This window comes from Apteryx mantelli, chromosome 2, assembly GCF_036417845.1.
Source record: "Apteryx mantelli isolate bAptMan1 chromosome 2, bAptMan1.hap1, whole genome shotgun sequence".
Lineage (NCBI taxonomy): Eukaryota > Metazoa > Chordata > Aves > Apterygiformes > Apterygidae > Apteryx > Apteryx mantelli.
This window is the reverse complement of record NC_089979.1, coordinates 34,067,322-34,078,923: the sequence shown is the minus strand read 5'-3', so window position 1 is coordinate 34,078,923 and position 11,602 is coordinate 34,067,322. Positions and strand designations below refer to the sequence as shown.

General features: G+C 45.4%; 1 protein-coding gene across 1 annotated transcript in view; it reads left to right on the top strand.

Annotated features, from left to right (window-relative positions):
* The first annotated feature begins 9,305 nt into the window (after positions 1-9,305).
* Positions 9,306-11,602, top strand: part of ALKAL1 (ALK and LTK ligand 1) — a 40,868-nt gene continuing 38,571 nt past the window's right edge. Inside the window, exon 1 of the mRNA XM_067290017.1 lies at positions 9,306-9,645. Coding sequence (XP_067146118.1) covers positions 9,306-9,645 — 340 coding nt within the window. The remainder of the gene's footprint in view (positions 9,646-11,602) is intronic.

Here is an 11,602-nt window from a genome sequence, read left to right as displayed (position 1 = left end):
CAGTTCAAGGCACGTAACTGCCATGGCCATTTTGGTAAAAAGCCTCTCCAAATAGGCTTTATATGGCATTTATCAGCCAAAAAGCAGTCATCAACCAAAAACAATAAATACCATTCCTCAGTGCCTTGGGATGTTCCCTTGGACAGGGCAAGATTCCCCTCTCCCTGCACCTTCAGATCCTTTGGCCGCTTGCCAGTTCCCGCATTTTGTTATCCGTCAGAGCAAGGTCAGCTGCTTTCCTGAGCCTGGAAAGTGGCTGTACGTACTGCTACAAGTGCTGTTGCTTCCAAGCAGCTGAGCTAGCTCATTTAAAGCTCTCCGAAAAATCTCTAATGCAGCATCATGGAGTACTTTGTATTAATCCTGCCAGGGACTGAGAGGGGTTGATATATCTTTTTTTTTTTTTTTTTTCTGCTCCATTTTGCCATTTCTACACCAGCAGGGTTTCTTTTCTATTGCAGGATCCACAGTTTCAACAGAGAGATGATGCTGATGTAAAAGCAGTTTACCCAAACCTCAGTTGTGCTTAAAAAGGGATAAATGGAACTTGTTAGACAGGCGCTGTTTAGCTCCCATAGGTTCACATTGCACATAAGTGTGGGAAGTGTGGTAGAAAAAGGAATGTACAACCTCAGCACAACTTACAGTTTTAATATTGGTTTCAACTAAACTAAAAATAAAACCCCAACAACAGTACAGCTTGTAATTAACACAGCTTGATCACTCACTTCCTGATTTGCTTATTCAGTTAGTCTTTATTCCCTTAAAAGTGTCCAAGTTGCTTTGAAGAACCACGGAAAAAGAAAATACACCACCACTAACAAAAGAATCACCATCATTAAGATTAAAACATAAAAAGTAAAAAGTTTTACTTACCTTGTTTATTAAATTGCCCTAGCTCGGGTAGCAAGAAACAAATGTCAAGCAGAAATTTTATGTGTTTAGCATGATTTCTTCTTCTTTTCCTTGTTAAATGAAAAGCCTAATATACATCTTTCTGTTTCTTAAAAGCATAAGGGATGTGTAAAATCTGCATGAGTGACATCCACTTGCAGTATAATAATGTTCGATAATTCAGCTGTAGTGTCATATGTCGTTTTAATTTAAAAGAAACAGAACAAGGTGGGGGATAGATAGCAGAAAAGAGGAAGGCAGGATCAAACAGTGCATACAAGGGGAAAACAGAGGCAGCTAAAGGAATAGGTGAGGTGACTATTTCAGATTTAGGAGTATCATGGCATAAAGGCAATAAGAAATGATGACAAAAAGAGACACAAGTAAAAGAGTTAGGAAGACTTAATTCTTTACTGGTATGATTTTGGAGCTGGGTTCCTCAGCAGTCCAGTGTTGTAATACAAGAGAAGGGAAAACAAAGCAAAATGCTTGTTCGTTTCAAACTTATTAGAAAAAATACATCTTTTACACAACACATAATTTACCTGTGCAGCTCATCATCAAAAGCTACAATTGGGAGCAAGGACATGGAAAGATCTTTAAAAGAATTTAAAACCTGATGTAAACAATTTAAACAGCTCATTTCTTTGGCATATGAGGCCCAAAGGCATTGATATGGTTTGTTATAGGATGATTTTCTCTGTAACAAGACTTTTATAAATTAATTTTTATTTGCTTGGATGGACATCTTAAAAAATAGGTAAATCCTACTATCAACATCCCTCTAAACTCTGTTATTTAAGTAATGGAAAATTATTAAGAAATCTGGAAAAAGAAGGAATCTATTGGTTCCACTCCCTCTGTTAATGAAACAGTGCCATACCTAATAACCAGTCTGTTAGAAGTAATTGATGGATATGTCCAAGTGGACTTGGAAGTCACTGGATCACTACTTGCCTACTCAACTTTTATCGCATTAACTCCATGTTTTCATGAGTCACCTGATGAAAATAGGGACCAACTTTTTGTCCCTTAGATGCCTCGTTTGCCTGAGGAAGGGTTTGTACAAGATCTGAATAGTCTCACCTATAAGAAATAGTTTTAGCTAAGATTCCTCTTTGTGGACACCAACAGCATTGCTTTGGCTAATTATGTCTTTTTTTTTTCAGAGCTACTGCTTTTCAGGTTTGAGTCTGCACTCACATAGCTTCACTCTGCATCTGGATTGATTGTGCCCTCTTGGTCCAGCACTCAAATTGGTCTACAACAGAGACCAGTTTTCTTTATTAGTTGCCAGGCTAAAAATTGATTCCTGCTGAAAATCTTTCCCCAGATCAAACATGATTTACATGTTTTCAACTAAATGATGATAGCCTATTTACTTTTTGCAATGAAACATATTAGTAACCAGTTTTTAATCCACTGACTTCAGGCCACGTTAATTTTCTAAGTTCTTGACTGAATTGTCATGTGGCACAAAGTCAAATGTTTCTTAGAAATCTGTTGCACAGGCACCATCAGTGAGCAGTAGGTCTGGGAACTTTGCGCCATATGCCCTGCACATCTGACCCTCTCTGCACATGTATAGGGCTACACAGGCTGTGTCATCTTCTGCTTAATTGCTGGCTTCTGTTAGGAAATCTTTGATGTCTGCCTCTGCTGTCATCAAATCAGAGTGATTCTACTAGTTCTGAAATTTCTGGTGTTACCAATACACTGAGAAATCAGACAGGAAATCAGAGATAATCCATAAGGGACCACTGCAGAAATTTTTTTGCTGTGTGGAAGGACATCACATGTCCCAACTTCTGCTCTGGAAGTGGCACGAACCTGAGCTAGAAGACTTTCCTATTTTCTCTCTACAGTTCATTGTTCTAAAACTTTTGAAGCTTCCTCTTTTACCACTGTGGATTACTCCTGGCAGAAAATTTCTATCAAAATGTTCTTTCTTTCAAAGATGATTACCTCAGCAGAGGGTGTTGATGAGCTCTAGACTCTTATGCCAATCTGCAGTGCAGCACACCTACAATGACTCTCCATCTGCGGTGTACTTGCCCGTGAACCTGTTCCTCCAAAAATCGCTAGATCCATGTTCCCCTGATTCAAGGCTGTCACTGTGAGAGGAAATCAAAGTCTTTTGCTGAATCAGGGACTCCAGGATTTAAATATAAGGCCTTTTGCTTGGTATTGCCCTAGCTGCCAAACTCTGAAAATGTTTGTAAATTTTTGGTGTTGTTGAAGGGAAATGTCACTTAGAGGATGGTTCTCATGCTGGCCAGATAGTGCTCTTAAGGAACACATTGTCACCTGCAAAGTTATTCTGGTCACCAGCTGGCTTTCTGGTGGTGTTAGTGAGCTCCTGTCTACTATCATGAAGGGCACATGGTGAAGATGTCTCCTGTGTCAGGCAAAAGATTTATTCTTGACCGACCACACCTGTTGATTAATTCTTTGACAGCTGTAAGGACAGCTGTAACAAGCTGTCATGTCCTTTATAACAGGCCTTTATCTTCTGTGGTACATCTAATACAACCGAGAATCCAGGATTGAGTTCAAAAGAGAAGGACTTGAATTTGTAGGGATACTTGATACCTCTTTTTGGTTTGGTGATGGAGTAAGATAAAAGCAAGTGCCTGCTGCCAGACTCTTGCATGGTCTGGCGTGCCTTTCCTAAAAGAAATTCTGGCCAAACCCGAAGCTTGTAATAAGCCAAGCAACTACTGAAAGTTTTCTAAGATAAATTATCAATCTTCAGAGTCATGGTAATCCAAATAATTGTTTTCAAGTCATCCATAGCAAAGGACTGCAAGCAATTCAAAAGGGTCCTCTGGTCAGACTGAGTATTGCTCAGCCAAGAGTCCTGCTCTCCTCAGTATGCCACAGGTCCTGAGAACTATTTCAGTTTTTTAAAATCTTTTCATTTTTCTTCTTCAGAAGGTATGCAGAAGATCTTGTCCAGGACAGTTTACAAGTTATACAATGTTCATTTCTTGCTCTTAAGTTCTCAATACCAATTGGCCTAAAGAAAAAAAACTATTCAAATGAGATTCTTGCGAAATAACGTATAGACTCTGAGACTGTATGTAGTGAGATTATACTTTTGAATGAGTTGGTTTCTCCCACATTTCTCCTTCAACTGAATAGTCTCAGCTACAGACACTTAGTCAGATGGTGAAAGAACTTCACTACTGAAACTGTTTCAGGAAAAATAAAAGGATGAAGAAAGATTTATTTCACAGTTCTGCCACAGTATCTACTCCTCCCAGCTTTCTCCCCTATCCCTCTCTTTACTTCCTGCTGAACAATTTGCAGGTTAGTTTTAGCTTTTTGCTTGAAAATCTCAGTCAGAAGCCGCTTAATGTTTCCAGCTGAGCCTTCCAAAGCAAAGTGGAGTCAAAGGTCCTTCAAAAATGACTTTTGTTATGTCTAAGTCACAAGGGCTAAAACCCCCCAAAACCCAAACAGGGATGACTTCAGGACAGAATTTCTTGATGATAAAGCCAGTAAATACCATTATAGCTTTGTAATCAAAACTATTTAGATATGTTTACAAAAATAAAACTTATTTGCTATATTTTAATTGGAAAGACAATGATCTCCATCTTATTTTATGGAATAAACATTTATAGTTGTAACTTCACTTTTGCTGCAATATAGCTGATGCAATATCTAAAATTCAGTTAAGAATATACCGCGATTCTCTGCTATGCTATTTCTACAATAAAATGCTGAATAAATAGCATCAAGAAATGAATGAAGTTTTCAGTTATGATGTATATATGACACATTAATTCTCACATCTACTTTTGTAATACTGTTTCACCTCTTTAGTTGAATGGCATTCCATTGTCAAATAGTTCATTAGTATGTCCTATAGCTTAAAAGCTGTTTGCAGAAACTCTAAAAAAATTGTAGAGTCACAGAAATAAAGGACTGCAAAAGATGCTCAAGAGATCATCTGACCGAGTCCCTTGCACTGAGGCAGGACCAAGTTTATTTATATCAGCCTCAGGAGACATATCTATGGCTGTTTAAAAACTCTGATTTTAAGAAATTCCATGCGATCTAAAAAGCAGATGGAATCTTCTATTAGTTATCAGAAATTACTCCAGGCATCTATAAATTACTGTCTTGGCTAATACCTTCATATTTTTAAGGTATTTTTTCACTTCCTCACCTCTCCTTCAGCAACACCCTGCATTAAATCCCAGCTCATCAAAGTCAAAAGGAAAATTCCCATAGACTTTAACAGAACCAGTTTTTGGTCTGTTTTTCTTCTTGATTTAGTTGAGTGGCCATGGAAATCTTTTGCTGACAGATTTATTTTGAAGCAGTGAGACACCTACATTTTAAATCTTTGCTTTAGCCTGTCTTTTATTTATGTGAGTGCATGCTTTGGGAATAAATTTAGATAATTTTTATATCTCAGTGTAAATCCTAAGGTAAAACGTCACTACTACACCAACTTGCAAATAGTTCATTTAATGAATTTCAGTTGTAGTAATTGAGCTTCATGGGAAAAATTAAAAGTTAGGTTTCTTACTAATAACATAGGTACAGTTGATTCTGCTTTGGGCAACAGAAAGCACTAGATCATCTCTCAAAGTGCCTGTCAGCCCCATGATTCTTTGATTTAACCAGCTTGCTTTTAATTTCACTCAAACATAGACTTGTGGCTAAGACAGAACAGAAAATAAAAAGAACATGCCACAGGAAAAAATGTGATGCACTAGTTTGAATACATGGACAGGAGGCAAATAACCATGCTTACATAGGTCGACTGTGAATATGTTTTTAGTTCCTAAATAAGAAACTGAGTTTAGTCTTAAGATTAGGGTTTACTCTCTTTGGTGTAAATCTCATGCTGGGATTCTTTCTTCATATGATGATGAGGAGGCACATTACAGCCACTGACAAAAGGGCCAAATGCAATCGTGACCTGAGAATGCCAGAATTGCCTGGGATTAGTAAAGCTGTCGTCCTCCTATGTTTGCTCTCTGGTTGTCATTCTTTGAAATACTCTCTGAAGAATGCAAATATCTACGCAATTTAAAAGAGACAAGGCTTTGCACAATAATAGAAAATACTATTTTTTTAAAATAAGTCTTTAAGGCTCTTGGGCATAAAAAAATCTGAAAAAAACCTTAAAAATTGTGATTTAGATGTGCATTGGCTTTAATTGGTTCTTTTCATTATTTTAAAGGCTTGATCCAACTCCCACAGCACTGAATGGGAATCACTGCAGTAGCTTTAGTGCCTGATAGATCTGCCTGTTAAACTACTCTGTAGGTACACCCACCCTCTTGTTTTCTTGACCTCTTGTTTATTCTTTTGAAAATAGAGAAAGGAAAGTCTAGGTGCAAAAGGTAACAAATGAGGCAGTTACTATGTCAATTTGATTTAATTTAAAACAGTAATTAAAAAACACTTTATTGCCCCCTGGGTGCCTATAATGTCAAACCAAGAAAAGAAGGATGTAATTCTTCTCAAAGAGGGAAGCAAGCAGAGATAAAGGAGAAGGCCAAAACTGGGTGGCCCAAAATGGTAAAGACACCTAGTTGAGTGATACAGAGCTTTAAACCCCTAAATCCTCATCATGTAAGTTAAAGAATGTGTGTGTTATGAGCACAAAAATTCTTCTTCTGTCTTAACAGTGCCATATAGACTTCCTTTCTGTGTGACCTGCTTCCAAGGCTAAAAGAGGATGTAAACCTTACCCATGACAGGTTATGAAGGTGGGCAGAGGTGCTCAAATCAGGGTAGTAACACTTTAGTCATTTCTATAGACCAGTTCAGTCCCCTTCTGTGGCAGCAATATAAGGATGAAATAAATATTTAAGAAAAAATGGAGAGGAGCCTTGGGATTTGTTTTGGAGCTGGTAAACTAAAATGCTACTTTATTTCTCAGCTTATGCAAGCTCTCCCTACTTCTGCTCACTCGACATGACTGTCAGCTTGACCAAAGCTTCTTACAAGTCTCTCAGTAAACAGATCGGCACAGGAAAGAGTGTAGTAAGAAAAAGAGCGCCACCTCCCTTCTGGTACTCTGGGAACTCCCAGGCCAAACCAGTTTATTGTGCGGTCCATTGACTGCTGCAAAAAGTTTTGTGGTAACTTTGTAACTGTCGTAACCCACCATTAGCTAAATTTGGGTTGATTCGCAAACTCTGTGGTATCTCCTCCCCCCACGTGGAAGGTGACACAAGAGTAGGAGGATGCGGGGAAGAAGCTGGCTTCCCCTCAGCAGAGGCGATGCAACCCGGTGAGTTACGGCCCTGCTTGTGCTGTGCCAGACATTACTGGCGACGGGTTTGAATGACAGAGGTTTGTGGGACAGAGAAAAAGTTTGTAGGGAAATGTCAAATGTCGTATGTCAGACAGATTTAAACCATGCAGAATAGTTTAAACCTCCTCCAACCCTGAAATCCTCATTTTCATGTGTTCAAGGGTATTTCAAGTCCTTTCCCCCCCACACTCATTAAGTGATCATCTCAAAGAGTTATACTTGCAAATTCTGTCACAATGTGAAGTACCAATTCTGGCATAATGTCTGGCATGATTTTTTAAAAAATTGTATTGTTTTTCTGTCTACTTCAAAACCACTTGTATTCAGTGCTCTCTGAAAGTAGAGAACTCATTCCCCAATTATGTGCTTAATTTTTATGGCTCTAGGAGGCAAGTTAACCTGCGGGATTAATGATTTCATTAGATCACTATCTCTTTTGTTAGCTTTCATTAGATTTTATTGTCAAAAATTAAAGAAAAAACAAAGCTGTTTTGAAGAAACCAACTTTTACAAGGTCTTTAGTTTATGGATTCATGCACCAAAGACAGCCTACCACTCTCCTAGCTGTCAGCATAGATCCAATTCGGACCATGGCACACCAGGATTTGTTCAATTTATATACACTTCAGACTTTGCTTCTTTATTCCATAAAATGTGAGAGACAGAAAAAAAAATAGTTCTCTTGCTGTTCTCTTGCTGTATTCCCAAGGGAATCCCACTAAGTTAAAGTGCATTTTAATCTCTTGAGCCGGCAGCTTTATTAGTAAGTGTTTCCTAATCTACAGGGAAATCTAATTTCGCAAATAGATCAGAGCCACTTCAAACGCGGCTTTCGGTTGCCATCCACCGGGGGACAGACCGGGAGGAGGAAGTTTGTCAGAAAAGACCGTCTCTGAGCCCAAGAGTGATTACCAGAGGTGTCTCCATCGACTGCCACCCACCTAAAGTCGATAGTACTCAGACGAGGACGCCGATGCGGGCTATATAAGCGAAGCGCATGGCCGTGGAGGGCGCGTCCCCTCGCTCCGTCCACAGCACCGACCGCCGCGCTCCTCCGCGCGACCTCCGCGGGGACCCCGAGCGCCGGCGGAGGGAGCCGCGCCGCAGCCCGCGAGCCCCGCGCACGCCCGGCCGCTGCTCCACGGTAAGCGCTGCAGCCGGCGCCTCGCCGAGGGGCGCTCGGCCGGGGCCGCCGCGGCTCCGGCGGCCGCGGGAGAGAGGCAGGTAGGGAGGCAGGGAGAGAGGGAGAGCCCGAGGCCGTCGGGCAGAGACTACTCCCCGGCCGCTCCTGTTAACTCTTTCGCCAGAGAGGAGTTGCAAGAGAGACGCAGTGTTAGGCAGTTTGTCAATAACTGATTTTTCCTCCCCCGCTCCCTTAGTCCTAATTGTTCGCTGTAATTAGAATAGCTTTCCTTGGGGGCGTTAGGCACTGCCTTCGAAGCCTCAGCCTGTCGTAACTGTTTTTGCGCTTTAAACTCCGATTCGCGGCAGTTTCCGATGTAACTCGGCAATAACTAAACTCCGTCTGGTTGCCCTCCCGTAAGATCTCACTCCGACAACCACCGCGCCCTACTTCCACGTGCGGTTGCCGGACGGCCACGGAGCTCTTGCGGCGCCGCTGCGCGGGGGGGCGCGGAGGAGCCGCGGAGCGGGCGCGCGCCACCGCTACCTGCTGCCGCGCTTTGTCGGCGCGGCTCGCCACTACCGCCGCACCGCGCTGCTCCGCGCCCGCGGGCGGACTGAGGCGGCACCCCCGGCGCAGCAACGCTGGGGCGCAGAAAGCCGAGCAAATCCCCTGCAAAGCCTGCAATACGTGCGGCTGGGCTAAAACCCTTCCTCTAATCCGTGTCTATAAATGCGCCCTCCAGGGAGCCGGGCGCCCGGGGGCGGGGAGGCGCGCAGGGCCCGGCCCGGCCGTCGGGGCCGCAGAGCGCGGCCTCCGCCCGGCGCCCGGAGGGGCTGCGCCCGCCGCGCCCGGCGCTCGCGTGCGGGAGCGGAGGGCGGGCGCGCACCGCCTCCGCGCCCGCGGGGGAGCCCCCGGCGGCGGCATGCGGAGCGGGCTGGGCGCGGGCGCGGCCCGGAGCTAACCGCCTTTTGCTCTCTGCCTCCTCCCAGAGCCGCGGAGATGCGAGGGGCGAAGAACCGCCAGGCGCTGCCTGCCATCGTCCTCCTGCTGCTGGCCTCGGCCCCGCCGCCGCCGGGCGCCGAGGGCAGGGAGCTGCCGGCGGCGGGAGGGGAGCGGGGGGCGCTCCTCGACCTCCTCCTCCAGGCGCTGGCCGACGGCGACGGCGGCCGCCCGCTTCCGCCGCCTCGCCCGCCGCGGCGGGACCGGGTGATCTCGCGGCGGCTCAGCGGCGGCGGCGGCGCCCCGCCGCCCGACCCCCGCGCCATCGCCGCCCCCCGGGAGCCCCTCGCCGCCGCCGCCCCGCCGCCCCCCAGGCTCTTCGCCGCCGCCCGGCACGGAGGTAAGGGCCGCCGCGCTGCTCCCGCGCAGGCTCGGGGCAGCTCGTCCCCGCGGGCGCGCAGCGTTCTCCGCGCCCCTCCGCTCCCCCCCGCGGCTCCTCGTCTCCGCGGCGGCCAGCCCCGACGGCGTCTCCGCGCCGGCGGCCCCGCAGGCAGGCGGCAGCGAGCGGCGGGGCGGGAAGGGGGGACGGGGCGGCAAAGCGTCCCTGGGACGAGGGGGTTCGCCTCCACCGCCGTCGCGGCAGCCCCGGGGGCAGCGGTGCCCTGGCGGGGTCGAGCCCCGCTCAGCCCAGCCCGGGCGGTGCGGTCGCCCCCGGTCGCGCTGCCGTGCGGGTCCCCCGGCAGCGCGGGCTGCTCCGGGCCGCGGCGGCAGCGCTGTTATCCCTGCTCCGTCCTTGGCTCTGCTCCCGGCGGGAGCTCAGCCGCGGGGAGGACCCGAGGGGAGAAGGGAGGATCGGGTCACTCGGGCTTCCCTGCCTTTCCCGTGGAGGTTGGTTGTGGCAAAAGCTGATGTACGGTCCCTCTGAATACAGTTCTTAACTTTGCTGTGTTGCAACACAGCCAGTTCCCAGGAAGCCCCCTTTCTCCCCAAACTTAAAACTGGTGGCTCTGTTCTTCTGACTTGAACAAAGAGAAAAAAGACTGATCCAGATGTCTGGACTTACTGCTTTAAACTTCCTTTTCAGCTTGACCAGTTCTTGTGCTTTGCAGGTTTGCTGGGGATCTGGTTTCTAGTGGGCCTGTGGGGTTTGTTTTGTCTCCCGGGGGGGATGCTGGGGCAGGGAGCCATCCTGAATGCCAGCACAGGTCAGGTCTGGCCGTGACAAGCGGGGGCAGTTCGAAGGTGGGGCAGCTGCCTGGTGATGGTCACAGACCATGCTCAGCCAGGAGGCAGGTCACCTCTGGAGCAACTAGTTTTGATGCAGAGCCACACAGAACATTTGCTGCTACCCAGTAAAGCTACGTAAGGAGATTGCGTAGGTTAGGCTGGTACACTTCAGCAGAAAGATCAAATAGTGACTGCCTCTTGGCTGTAGCCCACTAACATTTTCTCTCATTGCCTGTCAGAGACCCTACAGGAGAGAAACCAAGATCAGAGAAACCAATGAAATTTGGTTTCTGAGGGATTTGTCTCCCATGAGAGCACCGTTGTGGATTCTCTGATGTCTGGCAATAGGTGAAGTTGAGTTGCAGCCTTTCCCAAGCTGCCCTGGTAGAATCGCCCTTCTGTCCTGTGGTTGATTTTTAAGGAAAATTGAATTTGCCATTTGTGAAAAACTTGAAGTTGTGTGACAAGTTTAGAAGTTAGTAGGAGACAACCGATTGGTAAGGCAGGCAGCATGATCACTGTACAGTCTAAGGAAACTGGACTAAAAGAACTCAAATCAAGCAAAAAGTAATTCAAGTTTTGACCTTGGATGTTTCTGCTGAGTGTGATCTCCCCCAAGTATTGAGCTGTCCATCAATAAGTGGCTGTAGTGTCCCAGTAAACTGTCATATTTTCTTGCTTCTGCAGAGCAGTCTCAGGTTGCAGTTAAGGAAAAGCCAGCTCAAACCAGACTGTGACAGATTCACATGCTTATTAAAAAAAAGATACTGCTGGATAGCAATATGAATGGTCATGAGTGATTACTTACAGTGACTTGAATTCTTTGTGTGCTGTGAGCAAACCCCCAATGTATGCTTGTCAAGAAAAAAAACAAAAAGGTCTTTTCAAGGAAGAATACAAAATGTCTTCTTTCCAAGAGGAGAAAGGAAAGTATAAACTTGAAAACAAATGCTACCAGTATCAGGTGGTTTAAGGAAAAAGTCTATTATCAACAACAGTAGAGATGTTTATTCCTAACTCTGTAAATAATTGTATTGGACTATAAAAGATAAGTATTATGAAATATTTATGCTTTATATAACTTTGAAGGGGATTTTTCTTGAATTTGTCAGTATTATCTATAATAAGGC